The following is a 24,182-nucleotide window of genomic DNA, read 5'->3' on the forward strand; positions in this document are numbered from 1 at the left end:
CACCAAACACCCCCCCACCAAACACCCCCCCACCAAACAACCCCCCCCCCACCAAACAACCCCTCCCCCACCAAACAACCCCCCCCACCAACCCCTCCTCCCACCAAACACCCCCCCACCAAACACCCCCCCACCAACCCCCCCCTCACCAAACACCCCCCCCCCCACCAAACAACCCCCCCCACCAAACCCTCCTTCCACCAAACACACCCCCCACAACAAGCACCCCCCCACCAAACCCCCCCCCCCACCAAACACCCCCCCCCCCCACCAAACAACCCCTCCACCACCAAACAACCCCCCCCACCAAAACACCCTCTCCCACCAAACCCCCCACTAAACACCCCCCACCAACCCCTCCCCCACCACCCCCCCCCACCAACCCCTCCTCCCACCAAACACCCCCCCACCAAACACCCCCCCACCAAACACCCCCCCCACCAACCCCCCCCCCCCCACCAAAGCCCCCCTCCCACCAAACACACCCCCCCCACCGAACACCCCACACCAACCCCTCCCCCACCAAACACCCCCTCCCCACTACCTCCACTTGCTGTTCGCGGCGTAAACAGCGGCGCCGATTGGTCGCCTGCGAAATTCGATCGAGCCAATGGCGAGGCGTGTGGGGCAGGCCACGGGGTCGCGCGCGCTGAGCGTGGATTCGCCGAGACGTTGCGTCGTGCCCCCGCCCCGCCGCCACCTGACAACCAATCAGTGAGCTGCGTCACGTAAACAAAACGAGCCAAATTAGTGACTTAAGCACACAGCTGTTGGAGTTTGTTTTTTTTGGTTTCTTGGTGTAACGTTAACAGGTCCCTGTGGGGTGGGCTGGTAGGACCGAACAATTGAATGGCTATGATAAAATGAAATGGCAAAAAATGGGCGCCAATAAGTGCAAAAAAATAATAGTATTGCACAAGTATGTACCTAACTGAGTGCAGCTTGGAGCAGACACAGTGAGTAGTAACAATATGCTCGATATGCAGCGCCGTCGGCCACGCCCCTATCACTATTAGCCCCGCCTTCTCGCCCCCGGTACTGTATTCTCGACTGTAGACTCCGCCCCTTTTCGCCAACGGCCCCTCCCTCCATCGCGCTAAGCTCCGCCTCACACCGCTTCACCCCGCCCCGCTCCCCCGTGGCCCCGCTCCGCCCCCGTGGCCCCGCCCTCCACCCGCGTAACCCCGCCCCGGCCACCCGTGGCCCCGCCCCATCTCGGTGTCCCCGCCCAGCCCCGCGTAGCCCCGCCCCCTGCCGCTGTAGCCCCGCCCAATACACCCCGAGCGGGGAGAGATTCCCAGGCCTGGCTCGGCCTGAGAGTCGCCGACGAGGGGGGGGGGGGGTAGGGAGTTGTTTTTAATGTAAAAGCTTTAAATTTTCTATTAAAAAACATCAGGGAATGCAACATTGTTAAACATTTACTCCCTTCCACACACACGGGGGAACTATACGAAGGGAGAGCTTTAGGCCTAGCTGTAGGCCTTAGGCCGCCGTGAGTTAATTGTTAATATAAATGTTTTAATTATTTATGTAAAAGCTTTAAATGTAAATGTTGCTATTTAAAAACATCAGGGAATGTAACATTGTAATTAAAAGCTATCTGAGGGAATTATAAGGGAATGTTACACTTGTTTAGCCAGGATAGCGTCACTTGAGTCTAAAGGTTTTTGTAGGGTCATGCCAAGTGTTTGCAGTAGGGGGCGATGATGATACACGGACGGACGGACGATATAATCTATTGGTGTCTGGTCCACTTCGTTCCTACCAGTATAAACACACTACTCGACATCTGTAAAAAAGAGCTTTATATCTCATCGGATTCCTCCAGTTTCCAAATTTTGAAACCCACCACATTTGCAATTACTCTCCAACACACCTTTGTGCTGAAGTAGTAACGAATTGGCACGTTTTGTTAACGTAACAAACCGTACTAATTGGCTATCGGGTGGTGGCAGGTTTATCTTTATACAGATCTAAGGGGCCGTCCATAAATGACGTCACGCACCTAGGGGGGGTCAGACATTTGTGACGAGGGGGGGTGAGAAATGTGACGTCACATCAAAATGCGCAACTTGAAATATAGACACGTTCTACTTTATTAAATATACTTTTTAATAAATGTTTTCTCCTCAAGAGTGCTGCGCCACATTAAATACGCACTACAATGACAATAGTTTAAAGCGATTTGAAGCATCTTTTATTTTTTTGGGGGGGGGGGCAGAGCTTTGTGACGTCATATTTGAGGGGGGGGGATCTGACTTTTTGTGACGCCGCGCGTGACGAGGGGGGGGGGGTCAAAAATCGTCTAAAATCGCGTGACGTCATTTATGGACGGCCCCTAACCAAAACACCTTTGTGGACATTTGTCGCGAAAGCCTACTACGTGTTCAACAAAGTAGGAATTATATATTATTTGGGTCTTTCGGTAGAGCCACGTAGAATATAAATTACTGCAGTCACGAAAGCTTTTTGTAAAATAGTTGTGATCAACGACGATTGAAGGCTGAGCGATTATCATTCAGTTGTTGGGAGATTATTTTTTGTTGTATCGATTTGTTACAAAGTACAATAGAATAATGGACACGTTTAAAAATGTGTTGTAAAGTTAAGGGAGTTGGAATCGATTCCTACGATCGTGGCGCTTTCTGACTCGAAAGCAGACAAACTTTAAAAACACCCGAACGGTCTCTGCTGATTGGTTGGAGTTAATTGCGCGGCTAATTATATGCGTTACGGCATGGGCTCAAATTACTCGTGCAATATATCAGCACCACAACAACATCCAACACGAATTATTTTCCAGAGCCCAGCCCCAGGCAACTCCGGCTGAAATAAATCACTGCACGTACACGACTGTATTTAAAAACAAAACGGGAAGGACGTCTAAATTTCGATTTAAAGCTTTCGTGACTGCAGGGATTCATCTTCTTGGTACTTTCGGTAAAGTCACGTAGAAGGGAAATAATAAAATAATAAAAATCAAACATAATAAAATATTTCTCACGTTTCGGCCACAACGCAGCCGTCCTCAGGTGAAGAACAGGTCTGTCAGAAAGACACCGTCTGTCGTGAGAAATATTTAGTTTTATTTGTATTATTTTATTATTTCCCTTCTAAGTGACTTTACCGAAAGAACCAAGAAGATGAATCCTTGCAGTCACGAAAGCTTTAAATCGAAAGTCTATTTAATTAAGTAGAACGTGTTGTCTATTATATTTATTTAAAGTTGCGCATTTTGATGTGATGTCACATTTCTCAACTCCCCCCCTCGTCACACATCATCACAAATGTCTGACCCCCCCCCCCCTAGGTGCGTGACGTCATTTATGGACGGCCCCTTATATATAATTAATGTGCAGCATTGTGGGATGCAGTTAGCATGAATGACACTATACAACTAAATTATTATCATAAAGAGTAGGTTTGAAGTGCTTTGGGAACAGTCGAACTTCCAGCACAAGCAATTTGTACCCTGCATTAAATGTCGCATACATTCAGGAAATAATGCCAAGTGACCATCCAGTGTTTTTTTTCTATCAAGGAAGAACTTAACAGTATCCTTCGTTCTTTTGGTAAAGTCACGTAGAAGGGAAATAATAAAGTAATAAAAATATAAACCAATACAATTATCACGACGTTTCGACTGCAACACAAGCAATCATCATCAGGTGTGAAATCCACAGCAAGATATTTTGATGATTGCTTGTGTTGCAGTAGAAACGTCGTGAGAATTTCATTGTTTAATATTTTTATTATTGTATTATTTCCCAGTCCTCGTGACTTTACCGAAAGAACCAATAATATGAATCCCTGCAGTCACGAAAGCTTTAAATCAAAACTTAACAGTAATTGTAGAGCTGTATTTAATCTAATGCTGCGTTACCAGTGGCGCAATTAACAAACCTCGTCAACATTTCAGAATAAGTCAAAGCAAGCTGCACAGAGGCGTTTGGAAACGCCATGCAGCAACAACACTGTTGGGAGAGCCCATCAACATTTTTCTGAAATTACATCGGTCTCTACAAGCACACACCCCTAGCTCTGTCCAGTGACGGCCTTCATGGATGTAATAGGTGTGTTGCAATCCGTTTAATAAATTACACTTACACATTGAAAGAAAGCATTCAGGCTGCAACAACTTCAAATGTGATTAATGAGAGGGAGGCTGTTGACATCCCTCCATGCAAGCTCACGTGGTCACAATAACAAGGCAACTATTACAACTTGTACGAGGTAAAGGCACATCCCCGCAAGTGCATCCTCTCGCCACTGCTGGCAGAAGGGCCTTCACGAGAGGTCTAGAAAACTTATCTAGAGGGAACTTTGGCCTACTTTTCCACACTAAGGACATCTTGAAAGAGGTGGAAGGAACTATCACAGGTAACATTACAGAAACATTTCCACCGCTTTGGGTAATCGTGAAACTGATTTTTACCAACGCACTTATTCTATCCCAAACGGAAACAACTTTGTCCGTGCCATGCAGCTTTCCCTCAGCTGCCACAACTGCCGAACTCGGCGGTAAACTTGTTGAATTGATTTACTTCTTCTTTGGTCACCGTCGCATGCGCCTTCATCAGCGCGGACCTTAAGTCCATGAAGGTGAGCTTAGGGAGCTGCACCTGCACAGGGTTCCAAAGGGCAACAGAAACAACTCGGTTACAGAATATGATTAATGACATCATCATCATCATCCTTTAACATGTCGGCTTTCGCCACCAATATCATCCATCAGTTTAACACGTAGCAGGCTTTCGCGACCAATATTATTCATAATAAACGTTTTTGGGTTTAGATCGCGTTAATTATAAATGTGTCGTAACCCTCCACCACCCGACACGGCCAATCAGCAAAAAAGCGTCACGTTTACAAAAGACAAATAGTTCACTACTTTAGCTCACCGGTGTGTTGAAGAGTGAATCCACAACATTTACAATTTTTGAGTATGACGTTTCGCTGGTAATTACATCCAGCATCATCGGGCAATTCGCCCAAAGCAAATTCGCCCGACACACTGTTGTGCTGTACTAGTGTGGTGGTCAAGGTTGACACCAAGGTTGACACAGGTCACACAGGTCACACAAGCTAGGGGAGAGGTACGTACCGGTCTGGACCGGTCCGGACCGGCAGGGACGAGAGGTGGTTGGAACCGCTCTGAGGGGAGGGGGCTGGCGAGAGCCAGGGCCCCGAGACACCCCCGCCCCTCAGAGAGAGGGGATATAAGACGGCTCCCGGAGAGCGGGAGGGGTCGATCTGAGGAGAAGCTGAAGGAGGTGCGGCCGGAGATCCTGGACCCCGAAGCCTCGAGGATGCCGCCCCGCTGGGACTGAGTGGACTGAGTAGCTGTAGGCTAAGGAAGGAGAGTGACTGAGTAGCTGTAGGCTAAGGCAGGAGAGTGACAGAGTAGCTGTAGGCTAAGGAAGGAGAGTGACTGAGTAGCTGTAGGCTAAGGCAGGAGAGTGACAGAGTAGCTGTAGGCTAAGGGAAGGAGAGAAATTAGAATAGAGCCGGAGGCTGTACCTCCCTAGGTTGTGTGGTTGGACTGTTCCCCCAGTGAGTCCGGAGGACTAGTGTTATTGGAATTAAAGCGTGTGGCGTCTACGAAGTCTCTGTCTCATTCAAGAATACTACAACTGGTGTTAGAAGCGGCCAAAGAACCTCGCCAACATGGAAACAAGACAGAAAGCGCTCACCAGGGGCCAGGAGAAGGACGTCGAGGGAGACGCTGAGCCGGAGGCGGGAGCGCCATTTCCGGGGGACAGGGTCTGCAGGGGCGGGCTCGGGTTCTCCGGGGCCCTCCAGGAGTCTGCCGACGTCGGGATGGGCGATCCAGTCGGCCCATGCCCGGCTGGCCGATCTCCTCCATGCCGCTGCCTCCATCCTCGACGAGCTCACGCTGGGGGGAGCGGGAGCACCGGATGGAGGCCCAGGCCGGAGGATGGGACGGGTTCCTGCCGAGAAACGCGCCATTCCCGCGCAAGAACTTGACGTCACCTCCGGAGGGGGAGACGTCACTTCCGCCGGGAATGCGGCCGCCGGAGATGACGTCACTTCCGCCGGGGGGGTCACCGCTTCCGGGGGAAATGACGTCAACCGCCCAGGAGGTCAGGGGGCACAGGTGGGCCACGTCACATCCGGCATCGGCGGCCTTACATCGGGAGAAGCAGAGTTTTCGGGTAGGTGCCCGCCGATTCGGTCTGGTATTCTGCCGCCGGAAGATGCTTCATATACTGCACTTGGGACGCTGCTGTCTTCAAGGGGGGACTACATCCCGGCGCTGCAACAGCGCTTCCCTTCGCTGCAGGTTTTCGCGGCAAAGGGGGGGACTGGGCTGCTTTTTCACGCCGTTTCGTGGCAAATGCCGAGACGGCTGGGTGGTCTGCTGACATAGCTCTCCGAGCCCTGCCTTCCGCCTTGGACGACGTGGCCTTGGCCACGTTCCTCCTTATTCCACGGAGGGAGCGCTCCACTTTGCAGGAGGCCCTCAATCGGATGGCCTTAGTGTATGGACCTCCATCCGAAACAAGACATCGTTTCGCCAGTCGGAGGAGGGAGGCAGACGAGACACCCCTTGCCTATCAGAGTGCACTGATGGCGTTGGCTCAAGCGGCCTATCCTCGAATGGACGATGTGGGCCTGGACTCCATCGTGCTTGAGAAGTTGCTGCTGCTGGCTCGGGAACTGAGGATTGCCGTCCACGTCAAAGACGAAGCTAACCTTTCCTCGCTGGGGGCGGCACATTACCTGCACACGGAGTTGCTCCTCCAGCGGGATGGGCAGGTGGCTGCGTGCGCTGCTGCAAGGGTTGACGAGGTCCCGGATACCCAGGCCTTCGCGTCGCAGCGGGCCGACAGTTGGAGGGGGGCCGACCGGCCTCGCCAAGGGGAAACCCGGGGGAGACACAGATCCCCGCAGGCGTGGGCTCGCGTCACGTGCTACAACTGTGGCCAGCTGGGTCACCTGGCATCGGGTTGCCCAGCACCCCGGCGCCGGGCTCCGGGTCGTCCACCATCGTCCGCCCGTCCGCCGGCCGCTACACAAGAACCCCAGGCATGTCGCGACACCTCACGCACACGGTCCCTGCCCGCATCTCATACACCACATACACCGCATACACCGCGAATCGGCGCGCCACTAAATCGCGTTGCGTTGAGGGGTGGGGAGCGGAACGGGGCTGATGTTCGGGGGCCACTTCGCGCGGTTCAGTGGTCCGAGTTGGCCCACAGGGTCGTGGCCGCGGCGACGGGCTCGTCGGTTATTCTCGGGGATATTGAGGGAATTCAATTTCGATTGTTGGTCGATACGGGGGCTTCGGCTACTATAATTTCCGACCTCATATACAACGTGTTACCAAAGAGATGTCAGGCACTCACCCCGTTCTCCGTCCCTTGCTTTGCGGCGAATGGGGGTTCCCTGGGTATTATTGGCCAAATAACTGCACAAATTTGTATTGGCGACATTAAATTATCTGGTCCCGTTTTGGTTTCCGATGCCTTGGCCGTTCCCTGTTTGTTGGGTACGGACTTCTTGGGGAGGATGCCCATCAAAATTTTAATTGACAAAGGCTGCATCGAGCTTCCTTCGGGCCGCCGGATGGCATTTCTGCCCTCACCAAACCGGCTGCGCACAGCTTGCACGACTGTTCCGGCTATGGCGTCTGAAACCGTGCGGATTCCGCTGGGTGCACAGATGCTCATACCGCTTCAGTTACGCAAACCACTGGAGGCAGACGCCACGTCGGGGGTTTTGTTGTCTCCTTCCAATACGACCGAGCGAGGGTTGGACCTGGTGGGTGCACAAACGCTTGTGTCTGGAGATGGACAGCCCTTCATTCAGGTGCTGAATGCGGGGTTGCGGACGAAGGTCGTGCACCGAGGGGCTGTCATTGCACATGCGTCACTGCCGCTGCACACTGACTCCGTCGCGGCTCATGTCGGTGAGGTGCCGGCGTTCGGGACGCAGGTGGGTGTCGATGAGGCATGGATGGATTCTCTCTGTTCAGGGGCTGAAAATCTTTCAGAGTCACAAAGATTAAAGCTGCGCATGTTGCTTTGTGAATTTCCCGATGTTTTTAGCAAACACAAATTCGATGTTGGGTGCACTAATCTATTGAAACACCACATTGATACGGGGGATTCCGCTCCCATTCGGCAAAATCCGTTCCGATTGAGTCCGGCAGAGAAGGAACATGTCCGGTTGGCAGTGAATGACATGCTTGCCGCAGACATTGTGGCTCCCTCCAACAGCCCATGGGGTGCGCCGATTGTGCTTGTTAAAAAACATGATGGCAGTTTGAGGTTTTGTGTGGATTTTCGGAAGCTTAACAAGGTTTCGCTGGCGGACGCGTATCCGCTCCCTCGCATGGACGAGTTGCTCGATGCCTTGGCGGGGGCACGGTATTTTTCAACATTGGACCTTTTATCGGGGGTTTGGCAACTGCCCTTGGATGACGCTTCCAAACCTAAGACCGCGTTCCGTACGCCACAGGGCCTTTATCAGTTCAATCGGTTGCCCATGGGATTGCACTCAGCTCCAGCGACGTTCCAGAGATTGATGGAACTGGTCCTCGCTGGCCTGCAGTGGGACTCTTGTCTTATATATCTGGACGACGTGATTATTTTCAGCCGTACGTTTGAGGAACATCTGGACAGACTGCGGGCGGTATTTCTCAGAGTGCGATCGGCTAACCTTTAATTTAAGCCTCAGAAATGTTTCCTGTTGCGTGAATCGGTGAGATTCCTCGGCCACGTTGTCAGTTCTACGGGTATAGCCACCGATCCTGCTAAAACTGACTGTGTAAGAACGTGGCCCACGCCCACGTCTGTGGGGGAAGTCCGCAGCTTTATAGGCTTTGCGTCCTATTACCGCCGGTTTGTTGAGGGGTTTGCGACGATCGCCAAACCCCTTCATGCTCTGACGGCTAAGGGGGCTAAATTCCATTGGGGGGAAGGGGAAGACAGGGCGTTCAGGGCGCTTCGCGATGCCCTTGTCCGAGCTCCACCCTTATGCTATCCCGATTTCACGTTGCCCTTCATCCTGGACACCGATGCCAGCAATACCGGCATCGGCGCGGTGCTTTCGCAGGTTGTCAACGGGGTCGAACGGGTCGTTGCTTACGGCAGTAGAGTCCTGTCTCCGGCAGAACAACATTATTGCGTCACCCGCCGTGAACTGCTCGCTATTGTCGTGTTTGTTCAACAATATCGACCGTACCTGTACGGTAGGCATTTTACGTTTCGTTCCGATCACGCCGCGCTACAGTATGCGTTGAAAATAGACCAGCCGTCCGGCCAGCTGTCACGTTGGCTTGAGGTCCTACAGGACTACACGTTCACGGTGGTGTACCGGAAGGGGACACAACATTTAAACGCGGATGGCTTGTCACGCCTTCCTCCGGGTGACGGGTGCGCGTGTTTTATGGGCTCGGGGAGATGCAAGTCGGCCACGAGTACCGCTCCGACTTCTCCCTTGGCGGCGGCAGCAGGGGTGGTCGATAGGGAACCTGTCGCCGAGGGGGACTCGCAGGTGTTGGTCGCTCGCGACTCGCTCCTCGATCTGCCTCTGGACGAATGGGGACGGTTCCAGATGGAAAACAATTCCCTCCTCAGGTTACGCCGTCGTGCGGAGAGAGGGGGAGATTGTCAGGAAAGGGTAGGTACTGTCAGGTTGCGGGAGGGGCTCCTCATGTCATGGGACGCCAGCTCGGGGCGTTACAAAATCGTCGTCCCCACCGCTCTGCGGGGCAGGGCCGTGTGGGCGGCGCACGAACGCATCCTGCATTTGGGTATTCACAAAACGCTCGCTACACTGCAATTGGATTTTTTTTGGCCGGGAATGGCACGCGATGTCGCCGACCTTTTGAATAGTTGCACGCAGTGTGCGCGGCGGAAACACCCGGCTAGGGCAGCTTGCCCACCCCTTCAGTCCATTCAGGTGTCCCGGGTTAATGAGTTGGTGGCTCTTGACATTCTGGGTCCCTTCCCTGTCACCGCTCGGGGAAATAAGTACCTGCTGGTTGGGGTTGAATATTTCACCCGTTGGCCTATGGCCTGGCCCCTCCCCAACCAGTCGGTGGCAGCCATTGCGGAGGCGTTTCTCCAGGGCTACGTCCTGGATAAGGGCGCCCCGGAACGGCTGCTAACCGACCAGGGAAAGAACTTTTCGTCCAATCTTCTGCGGGAGGTTTGTGACCTTTTGTGCACGCAGAAGGTCCGGACTTCCCCCTACCACCCACAGACCGATGGTATGGTCGAACGTCTACACCGGACCATTACCTCTATGTTGTGTCATCAGGTAGACGACACACAGTTGGATTGGGACCTGAGGATTCCCGGAGTTCTGGCCGCATATAGGTTGGCGCCTCACGCGGCCACGGGCTATTCGCCCTTCTACTTAATGTACGGCAGGGATGTCGACCCCCCCATGGAGGTGCAATTGCGGGTCCAGTCTACGGCGTCTCGCTCGAAACTGTCCGAACACGCTCAGTTCAATATTCGGAAGTTGGTCGAGGCGAGGGTGGCCGCGCAGGAAAATTCCAGGGCAAGGCAACAGGCCAATGAGCGTCTGTATGATCGCCGGGTTACGGTGTATAAATGGGCGGTAGGGGATAAGGCGTGGCTGCACTGCCCGCAGGTGCCGCTGTCAACGTCATCGAAATTGCTGCGGCCCTGGCGGGGGCCGGTCGACATTGTTCGGATCGTTCGGGACCAGTGTGTTAGGGTCGCGTGCGGACGGCGTTCTTGGTACGTGCACCCCTCGCGCCTGAAGCCCTATGTCGTACCACGCACTCACACACCTTCATCTCGCAGGGGCCGGCCGCGTGACGTGTCCGGCAAGTTGGGGGAGGGGCCTCGTGACCCCCTTGTTGTTCCGAAACCCCCTGCCACTCTTTCGGATGCTGCAGGTGTGAGTCCACCTAGGGTGGTCTCACCAGAGGAGCGGGAAGCGAGCCGGCCGCCTGTCCATCAGGAAGACGGCTCGTGGGCTTTGTCCCCGGGGCCTCGGGACGTGCCGGACGCCTGGCATCTGGCCCCTCCTGACCTTCCGCAAGGAACGCTGGCCTCTGGCGATGGACCCGCCACACGGACTCGTTCGAAGGGTCTCAGGTTCTCCTGAGACCTGTCGCAGATACACTGCCTCCTCGCGGGGCCTGGGTGTTCGAGTCACCTTGTTCGTGGGTGTGGTGTGTCCGCGGTGTTCTTGTGTACAGGGGGGTTGGGGTAAATTATTGGGGATAGTTGTGTTTGTTGTTGTTCTGTTGTTGTTATTGTTGTGTTGAGACTCACGCATTGTTCTTGTCGTGTTCAGAATTCCTGGTTCGCGAGTTAGGGTTGGGATGTGGATAGTGATGCAGCCGGGACGGCTGCGTGCTGTATAGGGGGGGGTGATGTGGTGGTCAAGGTTGACACAGGTCACACAGGTCACACAAGCTAGGGGAGAGGTACGTACCGGTCTGGACCGGTCCGGACCGGCAGGGACGAGAGGTGGTTGGAACCGCTCTGAGGGGAGGGGGCTGGCGAGAGCCAGGGCCCCGAGACACCCCCGCCCCTCAGAGAGAGGGGATATAAGACGGCTCCCGGAGAGCGGGAGGGGTCGATCTGAGGAGAAGCTGAAGGAGGTGCGGCCGGAGATCCTGGACCCCGAAGCCTCGAGGATGCCGCCCCGCTGGGACTGAGTAGACTGAGTAGCTGTAGGCTAAGGAAGGAGAGTGACTGAGTAGCTGTAGGCTAAGGCAGGAGAGTGACAGAGTAGCTGTAGGCTAAGGAAGGAGAGTGACTGAGTAGCTGTAGGCTAAGGCAGGAGAGTGACAGAGTAGCTATAGGCTAGGGAAGGAGAGTGACTGAGTAGCTGTAGGCTAAGGCAGGAGAGTGACAGAGTAGCTGTAGGCTAAGGAAGGAGAGTGACTGAGTAGCTGTAGGCTAAGGCAGGAGAGTGACAGAGTAGCTGTAGGCTAAGGAAGGAGAGTGACTGAGTAGCTGTAGGCTAAGGCAGGAGAGTGACAGAGTAGCTGTAGGCTAGGGAAGGAGAGAAATTAGAATAGAGCCGGAGGCTGTACCTCCCTAGGTTGTGTGTGGTGGGACTGTTCCCCCAGTGAGTCCGGAGGACTAGTGTTATTGGAATAAAAGCGTGTGGCCTCTACGAAGTCTCTGTCTCATTCAAGAATACTACACTAGTAACGAATTGGCACGTTCTGTTTACGTGACAACCCTTACTAATTGGCTGTGTCGGGTGGTGGCGGGTTTAACGACACATTTATGTAATCTAATCCAAAAAAACCCTCGATAAGGGAGTTCTTTATAAACTGATCCCTTACGTTCGACACCACGGATGACGACTGAACTCACCTTCTCGGGAGGAATATCGCGCAGCGTTGCCTTTTTTGCGCCGTGTGTGTCTGGGCTGCATGGGGTCACTTTTCCACCTGGAGATTAACGCGACCAAATGTGACACCGTCATTAATGCGCTACCGTTATAACGCCGCTTCTAGCATTATGTAACAACCTAAATGCATCTGTGTGACAAATGTACGTTGTGGCTTTTCCAAATACATTGCCAACTGCTCATAAAATACAATGTACATGTAAAGTGTTTCGCTTATCTTAATGCAGAATATTACATTTATAAACTCCCATGTCTTTGCGCCCCACCTTCACCAACCCCTAGTGAGTTTCTCTGGTGAAGTATGGATATTTAACCCCCACAACCCTCTCTGATCCAGTCATTGATCGAAAAATGGCTGGCTACAGGTGATAAATATGAAACTAGGCCTATTTGTATGAGCTACACCAACATTTAGTGTGGCAATTTTGACAAAAATGTTTAAAAAAGAAAAGTAGATCTTACAACTTGAAATTCATTTCGATCTCATTTTACTTAAATTATTTAACCAAATTGGTGGCACTCAATTAGTTTGCATCAACTCTTGATTATTTATCCAGGGTAAAAGGGAGGGGTAGAAGAGGGGTAGAAGTGGGTTACACAGCGGACTAAAGTCCGTGTCGGAGCATTGGACCAACGCGGCGGAGATCCACTTGCATCCCCTCAAACATTTTATATGCATATTGTATGTATGTTGAACTTCTTTCGCACCGTACGTACCCAACCGAGCTAATCGGAGGTGCGGGGGAAGGACAACAAACTAAACACAAAAAGCAGTTCTAAAGAAATGAGTTTTAAATCGAGATTTAAAAGCGCATAGCTCCAGTGGCTTCCAAATATCGTAAGGAAGAGCATTCCAGACGACTGCAGAAGTGCATCTGAAAGCGTGCGATGCAGTTACCATCTTTGTTTGATGGCCAAGCAAAATTCGCTGCAAGGATGACCGGAACTCGTGCGATGATTTATGCTCCTTCACGAGATTAGCAAGGTATTGTGGTTATCTTCTTGGTTCTTTCGGTAAAGTCACGTAGAAGGGAAGTAATAAAATAATAAAAATAAAACATAATAAAATACAATTCTCACGACGTTTCAGCCACAACGCAAGCAGCCGTCCTCAGGTGAAGAACAGGGCTATCGGAAAGACGCTGTCGTGAGAATTGTATTTGATAATGTTTTATTTTTATTATTTTATTATTTCCCTTCTACGTGACTTTACCGAAAGAACCAAGAAGATGAATCCCTGCAGTCACGAAAGCTTTAAATCAAAAGTATTGTGGTTAATTTGTGGCAAACACTCTGTGTGTGTAATGAGTGCACTTTATGTGCAATGGTAATGCCAAACACCGTGACATTTGCATAATAACCCCGGTAAAAAAAAAAATGTTTTACCGGGCAAAGAAACCCAGGCGGTTGCCTTTTCCGTGTGGCGTATGGGCTGGAAGAGTGCGTCGGACACGGCGTTGCAAATGTCGCTCCCGCTGAAGCCCTCCGTCAGGTTCACCAAGGTCTCCATGAACGTGTGGGACAGGTTCACTTCCTGCGAGCCTATGCACTTGCCGATGATGTCTCGTCGCGCCAATCTGGTTAAGGGCAAAGGGGCGGCAGCGCGTTTTTGCCGCTCGATGCAAAGGTTCGCGGTTCGAGTGCTGGGCGGCCACTCCAGTTAATGCTGCGGGAGGATTAACCAAACGTAAAAACGTACCGCCTGCTTCACAGTGGAAGTTCAAGATCTTGGTGATGTTATTCAACAAGGATCTTGGTGATGTTATTCAACAAGGATCTTGGTCATGTTATTCAACAAAGATCTTGGTGATGTTATTCAACAAAGGGTGGGCCATGCGTGTGCCAGTGTCAAGTCCCAAATTAAAAAAATTATAAGATTACCCGCAATTTATCCTAATTATGTGAAGCCACATTGCAACATCGCCCCCCCCCCCCCCCCCCCCACCTACCTACCGTAAAATTACTGCAGAATACTTATCTGTGAAGTACAAAATCAGAATATTTTTTCATACAAACAGTACATAAACACGATAGGAGTGCAAAGTACAGTTTAGGAAAAATAAACAAATCACTTAAAAAATATACAAATACAACTGAACTATTTTGTTATCTTATCAGGTAAAGCCCACTGAGGCATTCACTTATTTTTCAGAAGCGACCTGGCTATCACAAATGGTAGTTCAACAAAGTGACTCATCAGGTTGAAAATTATAGCAGCCAGATACTGCAAACGGACGTTGATTCTAAATGTGGAGTGAAAAGCAAGAGGACCCGGAGAAAAATCCACGCGACCACGGGGAGAGAGACACGCAAACTCCAAATATACAGCAGCAGGCGTCAGGGTCGGGATTGAACCCAGAACCTACTGCATACTAGGTGAGACAGATAACATTTCGCCACTGCGGTTACCCAACATGTCATATGAAAAGCGTAAATAACACGAATGCTGTGGTCCGTGTCGGGCCAGACCTGTTGGGCAGCGGGATGCAAATCCTGCGCTGGAAGCGGCGGACAAATGCCGTGTCCAAGTCCCAGGGGCAGTTGGTGGCGCAGATGAGGAAGAGCTTGTCGCGATCGCCCACTGCGTGCGTGCAGTCGCCCTCCATCTGGCGCAGCAGCTCCGTCTTGATGCGCCGCACGTGCTCCTCCTCGCTGCTCTTGCGCTTGCGGCACAGGCTGTCCACCTCGTCGATGAACAGCACCTGCGGGGTTGGTTCGTTCCACGCGTTCGTGCGTGTGTGTGTGTGTGAGACCCCTCCCAGCCACTACGAACCGTTGTGGGGTATCGCGGTGGCGTAGATGTTACCTCCCTCGCCTGCTGGGCAATAGGTCGTGGGTTCGATCCCGGACCCTGATAACGCCTGTTGTATATTTGGAGTCTGCGTGCTCCAGGTTCTTCCAAGTTTTGCCCTCCAAATTTAGACACATGCATTGAGATGCATTTGGCTGCTGCTATAAGTGATCATGTCTGATGATGGTAAAGCCACTTTGATGAGCTATCATTTATGGCCAGATCGACTCTGAAAAAGCACTAATAGCTCAATGGGCTTGTACCTGGTAAATTAAATAGTTAGATTCACCGCAATGTTAACACATTTTTCTCATCGGTTTCTTGATTAGAATCGCGAAGCGGAATGCTAGGAACGGTACAGACATTGTGAGCGCGGCGAGTGCACGTGCTGTGATGCACTCACACATTTTCCCTGCTGGCTCCTGGCTTGTTGAAATAGCGCCTTGATCATCCTGGGTGAAACAAGAATCACGTGATTTTTTTTTTTATTGCAAGGCAATGAAAAGAACATTTTAATTGAATGTTAAGACTACCAAATAACTACAACAAACAGATTTGTATGTTTGGCTTTTAACAACGCATGTAATGCTACAACTTATACTGCTTTCCATTTGGATGATACATTTATTATGGTCAAAGTAATAATAATTATTTCTACTTATAACGCATACAGTATTCCACTCACTCTCGAAGAGAGAGAAGAATTCAGAGGCGCGAGGAACCACAAATAAGCAGGAAGGTGGCCACATGATTACCGGGGGCCAACAATTTCCCAAGCTCTGCTGTCCTCTATTTACTAACGGGTGATCGCCCAATTCACGAGCGCTCGCATGGGAGGAAACCCACACACGCGATGGGAAAACACTCAATCCCACAAGGACTGTACACACATACCGCGTCAACCCATACAGTTGACCCCGTATTCTTGTACAAGGACATTGAGTTTTCAGGTCCATGTGGCGTACAGTCGTTTCAATATGGGCAAAAAAAAATTGTCTCTTTGTTTGTGTTTTTCCCTTGTGATGAGACTTTGTAGGATGATCGTTGAGATTTATAAGGGCACAGGGTGACCAATAAAGTCTGAATTGGTTTTTAATAAGGTAGGGAACTGATAAGGGTTGACAGGTACGTTGCAGGTGTACGGCAACCCAGACGCCCACGGCAAGGGAATTTGACAGCATCTGTGCGATCCACAAACCCATGGTCTCCACAGTGCTGGATTAGAGGCGTGCGCCACCACCGCTCGATAAAAAGAAAAAAGCGATAAACAATCGTAGCAACGTAATGCTTACTCTACAATGGCAACTAAAGTGATAGTACCCAGCTATTGATCTGGGTAGCAGTGGGAGGGGGCTGGCTGGGTGGCGGGGGGGGGGTGGCAGGGGGGGTGGCTGAGTGGCTGGGGGTGGTTCAGAGGTTACAGCTCTGAGCTGGTACAGCTGAGATCCTGCGTTCGAATCTGGACAAGCTCCCAACAAGTAAAACTGGGTCCTAAAAACGTACGTCGTGGTCTCAGCCCGGCCACCACGGTGTGGCACGAAAAAAGCCGTCCACAAAATTAGTTTTTTTCCCCCTCACTTAATTTAAATCTTTTGTAAGCGTGATTTGATTTTCCAATGCATCACAAAGTTAAAAAATATCAGCAAATCGTTTGATGCATCAATACACCCGTGACATCAACTCGCAAGGCGACATATTGTTGAAAACCAAGTGGCGCAGAACTTACTTTTCCGTTTCCCCAAACAAGCTGGAGACGAGGTCTGAGCTGGAGACAGAGTAAAACTTCACCTTAATCTCCAGGGCAATCGCGAGGGCAAGACACGTCTTCCCTAGAGGGTGCAGCACATAAGGGAGCCAACATCGTTATGTGGCCAGCCCGAAACAATTGCCCGGCGTGTCAGTAACACCACCAGTGTGTGGGAGGCATTAGGCCTTGGGTAGGGAACCTATGGCCCACAGGCCCGATGTGAGCCGCGACTTTATTTCACGCGTCCCACCGCCACTTCTAATCACCCATCGCCACCGCTGGCATCTTAGCCACGTCAATCGGTTACAAGAGGGGGAATATTGCTGAGCTGGCAACCCTGCGATGCTAATTTTAGCACACTCAATAGCTTGCCTTCGCAAGGGCCTCTTGCAATGATAGGTGACGAAAGTGTTGGTTCATGTGTGACCCACCAAAGTTATTTGAGGATCTAATTCAGCTCCCAGGAAGAAATGGGTTCTCCACCCAGCCTGGTATTTAGGAAAAGTTCAGTATTTAACGGTGTAGGCTCATTCACGAATTCACCAATTACGTCTTCTCAAAGGAATCACATGAACATGCAAAACAGACAGGAAGACAGAAAGACCGATGGAGCTAATGTATAAATGGTTCAACCTTGGTTGGAAAAAAAAATTCGTATTCAAAATTCTAAACATATTTTGTGCACAATTCCCCAATGCTCTGATTAGGGCCATTTGATAAGAAATGGTACAATTGGTCTCCTGGCATATGCGAAAAACTTCTAAAAGGCACGGCTTTGCGAAGACCAAATAATACATTCATTGCAGACAAACCTGTCCCAGGAGGACCATAAAGTAAAATGCATCTCCAAGGTTTCAGACCGTCTGAAATGCAAAGGAAAGATGAAGGTAAACATTAGGATGGGGCTTTAAAGGTCACCACCTGCGACGCAAAACTGATCTTAGAATATATCACGCGAGCACTGTAGAGTAGTGAGTCTATCTGTAGGTTGTGTACATTTTTGTGTACGCTGTACATTGAGTACGTTTCCCACTTGTATGTCTACGAGTCGTTAAGCCTTTATGGAACATGGTTCCTCTTCTTCCTCGTATGGCTAATGTTGATGTAGAAGAGCGGTGAGCAGCCTGCGTGCCGTGTGGCCACCGCCTGGTGGTGGCCTGCTCTATAGGGCAGCGGTGGCCATCGCGTGCCTCTCCCGAGCCGCACACGGTGGCTCTTTAATTCTATTTCGATTTAAAGCTTTCGTGACTGCAGGGATTCATCTTCTTGGTTCTTTCGGTAAAGTCACGTAGAAGGGAAGTAATAAAATAATAAAAATAAAACATAATAAAATATTATATTTTAAAATAAAATATTTTATTTTATTATGTTTTATTTTTATTATTTTATTACTTCTCTTTAATTCTAGATTAGAAGTTTTTGTGACTGCAAGGGTCCATACGCTTTGGTTTTTTCGGTAAAGTCACGTAGGTAAAAAATTTATAAAAATTAAAAAAACTAAATTAAATCACAAATTAAATAAATAAAGTTAAATTTTTTATTAAAAATTAAAACAACTAAATTTAATCACGATGTTTCGGAAGCAACACAAGCCTCCGTCTTCGGGTGGAACCGCCACAGCAAAATTATTTTATTCATTTAATTTGTGATTTAATTTAGTTGTTTTAATTTTTATTATTTTTTACCTACGTGACTTTACCGAAAAAACCAAAGAGGTGGCTCTTTAATCCACCACACGCGGCTCTATCGAAAGGGGCACAACGTGGAACGCGCTACTATCAAAGTCTCCCGTGCTGTGCCGAAAACTGTCAATAAAAACACACACCTACATACGTACACTCGGCTCTTTGCAGAACTCACGGGTACTTTTTTGATCTGGCTCTGTTACAGGTTGGCCACCCCTGGTCTACGGCGATGCGTGGGGGCGTCATGGTTATCGTGCACAGGCACGATGCCGAATTTCATTCCTCGACCATTTCCCCACATTTTTTTAATTTTTTAGTCTGGTTCAGCAATAATAAATGCCACACATGACTTTACAGACTCATTGTAATTATTACTGAAACATTGTCAAGATAACTTTGCAGTCATAAAACCTATCTTCCTTTCATTTCCCCCCCCCAAAAAAACCCCATCAGTTCACCGATCTAATCTGCTGGGTTTCTTTCCTCCAAAAAAGATAAAGGCACATTTAACTTTAGTAAAATCAATCCAATTCAGATTTGCACATACTGTACACGTCCACTGCTAGCTTTAGAGCGTACTCCACACCTTGTGGGTCACAGAGGTAACTTGACCATACTTCACCACGCTGGTCAGCGCAGGGTCGGGGCAGGCAGGGAGTCGTAGACGTTGCAGCTCCACAATGCAGGAATGTATTTCACTGCCCTCTGCTGCCTTACATTGGAGCACTGCAGCCCTATTCCTTTATCATGCATTGTACCGCATTGCCGATTATTCCACACGTTGTAATATATTCTCATTATGTTTGTGAGCCTGTAAAAAAATCGATTCACACAGTGCTTCTGAAAAATGTATTGTTAAATAAAATCCTGACCTTTAAAGAAATGTGGGTAAAGATCGGGGAAAGTGATGGCTTCTCGTAGGATCTGTTTGGCTTCGTTTAGCCCCGAAATGTTTTCGAAGGAGATGGTCTTCTGCTGTATGGCCATGCCTTCGATAGCCTGCCGCCTGGAATCAGCGTCTAGACAGAACAAGCGCCCTTAGTCCATGGGCGTCGAGCAGCAATTTGATACCACCTAAGGCAGCAAAGCTATCTTCCTTTTATTTCACAAAAAGAAAAACATCAGTTCATCGACCTAATCTGCTGCAGCCAATCTACATTAGGTGCGAATACGAGTGAATTAATGGACAACCCACTCACTTAAAAAATTGTTATCACATAAATTCAAATGTTATTGGCTGCATAAAGAAGAAGATTGCAACGACTATATCTGTGCAACCTCAGGTGGTACTGACAAGTGAAATATTCGGTCTGGCAGTCCTGGTGGAAGTTCCACATGTCTATGGCAGGGAAAAGCAGTCAGTGTCTGTAAGGTCATGTATAGTTCCAGACTTGTTTAACTTTATTTATGAATCCAGTCCTTCTAAATAAGTCAACAGCTATCAATGACAATACGTACAACGGATGCAGATTTTTTTTTTTACTTCATTGCCCAAATTGCATGTTTTTGTAAAAAAAATATTACCTGCACTTGTTTGTTTTGAGATGTCTTGCTTTGCGCACGGCTTACTTTTGTCGAGATTATCTTTCTTCGCTGACGTAATAGTGAGAATGTGTTTTAAGAATTGTTTCAAAACAACCAGGGACGTCTGAAGGAGACAAGTAAAATAAAGTGGTACGGTATTAGCGTTTCACGTTAAATGCTTCATACGGTACTTTTAAATTCTAATTCAATACAGGATTACTGAAGGTGAGAGGAATACGGATTGACACTTTGTTCAATGCTGGTCTCAATCATGCTGCTACAATAAAATAAAAAGCCCTACTCAATGCGAAATGTTCATGGAACTGAAAAAGGGTGATTGCCGATTCAAATTAGCACTTGCCGAAGGCTCGTCACTTGTGTGTGTGGTTACTGCGTGCATGGAGCTTAATGGGTCTATTCAAACCTTCTGGAGCAGGTGATGGGCAACATGCCCACATTGTGTCGTATACTCACCTACTGGTTAATACGGACATAAGTGAGGATGTGGGATTCAATCAATCATTACCTCCACTTGAATAATACGTCCAGTGCTTGCCAGGGAAAAAAAAATGTTACCCAAAGCGAACATCATTTTTAGTTTAGGGACGGAGCCTCAACCGAATGACTGACGTGCCTCTGATTAAAAGTCCCCGGTTTAAAATTGCCGTATTTTACAAGAGCAGTATCGGATGAAAATTGTTTGCCGATAGCCTAACGTCATATTCGCCTGCCATTTCGATGAGTATTTATAAAGATATACGGCTTGAAATATTAAAACAGCCATGCAGGCTCAACCACAGCTTGTGCCAAACCCACTGAAAGAATACTGCCGCACAGAAGAAGCGTTGCAACAGAGGTGTCAAGGTCAATTTGAACACATTCCTGCGGAGCGAGCTGGTAGGAACGTTGGGTTGCTCGGTCAATGGCCAGGGTCAACGGCGGCGTGGTGTATTCCGCAAATATGCCCGACTGTGAGGGCGGGCACAAGCCGGCGTGAGTAGGTTAAACGTTAAGTTTTATAAGGGCACCACGGGGTGACCAGCCCCTCCCCACCCAGCCCCACCCCTCACACCCCCACCCAGCCCCTCCCTCCCCACCCAGCCCCACCCTCCCCACCCAGCCCCTCCCCACCCTCCCCTCCCCACCCAGCCCCTCCCTCCCCACCCAGCCCCTCCCTGCACGACGGACACAATAATCCCGTGGGCTGGTGTAACCAGGAGGTTCCTACCAGTATAACCACCCCTGTGGTTCTCGGTCACGGCCAGAAGACGAAGACACGGTGGGCATGGGTTACAATAACGATATGACACCGGTGACGGCGTTCAAACAAAACACTCCTCTCGTCTTGCACTGAAGCTCACGGTAGAACGCAGCAGCGTCACTCAAAATCTGCATCAGACACCATGTGGTGGTCTGGAACTGTTGCAGCCTCACCTCGGCTCTCTGCTGTCGCCCCCTCGGTGTGGAACTCTCTACCCCTTTGCACCACCTCAACATCAAATGCACTCTGACTTTCAAGCAACACCTGAAGGCCTCTGTCTGTCTGGGTCAGGCTTTCGAGCAGCCCCCAGCTTGGCTCCATGCCTTGTCGATGTTATTGTTAAAAGACAAAAGAATAAAAATGTGCAAGTGTGTGTGTGTGTTTTTAAAACCATGTTTTAAACATCCTCAATGGAGTGGCATGTGTTCAATCGACGAAGGGTAGCGGGGTCATGCTATTTGGAAATCTGTAAATAAGAAGAAAAAAACCCACGGTGTACTCACTCTTCGTCCTGGAGAATGATCAGCCTCGATGAGGTTGTCAACCAGCTCAATCCCGACTTGACATCTGCTCAGCATCATGCTTCTGCTTGGAGTTGGCTTGTTGCATTCCTCTGCCACCAGAGCCATTCTACGATTGATTTCGTTGGGCGTGTGGCACAATTCGCGTTAAGGACTTGTTTTTCGTGTTATAACGAAATCTATTCTTAGGTTTTTTCGGTAAAGTCACGTAGGTAAAAAATTAAAATTAATAAATTTGAATTTTTTACCTACGTGACTTTACCGAAAAAACCTAAGAATATGAATCCTTGCAGTCACGAAAGCTTCAAATCTAGAAATAACGAAACCTCATCGCGCTGTTAACTTAGTGCAAACAGTGCCTCGTGAAGTATAATGCGTAAACAAAACTTACATTGAAAATTTTACACTGAAATACAGTACTGTGTACACAATCTGATGTACTAAGATATTAAAACATGCCCTTCTTCAGAAGAGAGAGACTGGGCAATTGACTTTCTATTCAGACTGCTTCAAATGCTCATCAGATGGGCCAATTCTCAACTAAAGAGCTCTTAGTCCATACACACAAGAGTACAGTAGAGTTGAATGTTGTCTCCAGGTTACCACGTTTACAACATATATGCAATGGAAATGTTAATATTGCTTGCATATGGTATTTCAACTTAGGTTTCTAATTAAGCGACTCTGAATTAATAATAATTGCAATGTTCAGAAGAGTTGCAAATGTGTGTTTAACTTACATTAAGTCGACTTCTGTTAGGAAAAGAACATGAACACACGTTTTAATTACACGAAGTCAGAATGTAGTATTGTAATCTCAGATATTTTGTAAAAAATAAGATACATATACAGTAGTGTACTACATGAGGACCGGCATGCTTTTTGTAAACAGTGGAATACAGTATACTGCATAAAATGTATTTATTACAAATATATACTATGTTGGATGCTTCTGCTGCCGTGCCCTGTACATCGCTTCGAGATCCTTTATGAAAAGCGATATAAACATGTCGTTATTGATAATTGTTTTTTAAATCCTTTATATTAAGTTCACTTGCTTGCGCGCTTACGACCGTGCAAATCTTTCGGTCGTTTTTTAACCCACTTCCCGTGATCCAATCGAGCTGACATTTTGCACACAGACTCGTTGTGCGTGACAATTTATTTTCGTGAAAAAAATTTTCCCAAAATTTCCCACTTTTTAGGAATTTTTTTTTCATATTTAATTTAAAATACCAATGTGATAAAAAATGAAACTCTTACTCAAGAAAAACAGAAATGAATAATAAAATAAAACCGATGCCACGCATATAAAGGATTTATAGTGAAAAACTTTGTTTTTACGGGTTAATTTTTTACCCTTTCATCTGGCAACAAAACTGACACCTTTTTTTTTTTACAAGGAGTCATGTTTGCATTGACCACAATACCTGCGGTCGGAATGCAAACAAAAAACACAACTCTGATGATATGCACTGTCCTTGAAATTGATTGGTCCACACCCGAGACAGCTTTTCCTAGAGCCTAGTCTCACATGGTGTTGGACCAGATGACGCCAAAAGGCGCACAACTCAAAGACAATGCACCATCAGAGTATGAGAGCTCGGGGTAAGCATTTACACCATTGGAACCTCCTTTGGCAGTAGCACAATATGATAATAGTTTTTTTAGCCTTTTATCTGGCAACAAAACTGACACATTTTTTTTAGACTAGGCCCTAAGAAAAGCTGTCTCGGGTGTGGACCAATCAATTTCAAGGACAGTGCATACATTATCAGAGTTGTGTTTTTTGTTTGCATTCCGACCGCAGGTAATGTGGTCAATGCAAACATGACTCCTTGTAAAAGAAAAGGCGTCAGTTTTGTTGCCAGATTAAAGGGTAAAAACCAATTATAATATTTTGCTACTGGTAAAGGAGGTTCCAATGATGTAATTATTAAATGTCTAAGTGTATCAACCATTTTTCTTATAAATGACATATCAACTCGTATTATTACACTCCACAAACAACTGCGTTTTTTTTAAAGTGGAACTTTCTAACACTCAGAACCACTCATTAATTACAATCCTACCTCGATATTTTTCCCGAAGCGTGCAGTCGGGGTTCATCGGCAGCTCCGCCATCTGGCCCACTCACAGACCGTAGGGGCGTGGCTCAGGGCGTTGCTAAGGGGCGTGGCTCAGGCCGTGACTGTCACCCAACGTCGCCTCAACGTCGCCGGAACGTCGTGGCGTCAATCGTCCGCTCCCACCCCCTACCGAATAATAAAAA

At 48.8% G+C, this 24,182-nt stretch overlaps 1 protein-coding gene across 5 annotated transcripts; it reads right to left on the bottom strand.

Annotated features, from left to right (window-relative positions):
- Positions 1-2,131: 2,131 nt before the first annotated feature.
- Positions 2,132-24,161, bottom strand: LOC133355743 (uncharacterized). 5 transcript variants are annotated; one of them, XR_009756791.1, is made up of 13 exons: positions 23,983-24,161; positions 22,651-22,663; positions 21,893-22,019; positions 20,129-20,252; positions 19,477-19,623; positions 17,732-17,782; positions 16,899-17,001; positions 15,576-15,624; positions 14,851-15,083; positions 13,768-13,958; positions 12,345-12,421; positions 5,694-5,951; positions 4,504-4,622 (listed from the first exon to the last, which is right to left on the bottom strand). XR_009756791.1 is itself a non-coding variant. In XM_061573055.1 (12 exons), exons 1-12 carry the CDS (start codon positions 24,032-24,034, stop codon positions 4,494-4,496), a joined length of 1,296 nt encoding a protein of 431 aa, XP_061429039.1. In that variant the 5' UTR covers positions 24,035-24,161; the 3' UTR covers positions 2,132-4,493. The 5 variants fall into 5 exon arrangements, 4 of the variants coding, with proteins under 4 accessions (XP_061429039.1, XP_061429042.1, XP_061429040.1 ...); XM_061573055.1 differs by lacking the exon at positions 5,694-5,951 and having other exon boundaries at positions 2,132-4,622; XM_061573058.1 differs by lacking the exon at positions 5,694-5,951 and having other exon boundaries at positions 2,132-4,622; positions 21,893-22,002; positions 23,983-24,054.
- Positions 24,162-24,182: the final 21 nt, after the last annotated feature.

The sequence above is a fragment of the Lethenteron reissneri genome, chromosome 52 (genome assembly GCF_015708825.2).
Source record: "Lethenteron reissneri isolate LAM-NWPU_2019-01 chromosome 52, ASM1570882v1, whole genome shotgun sequence".
Lineage (NCBI taxonomy): Eukaryota > Metazoa > Chordata > Hyperoartia > Petromyzontiformes > Petromyzontidae > Lethenteron > Lethenteron reissneri.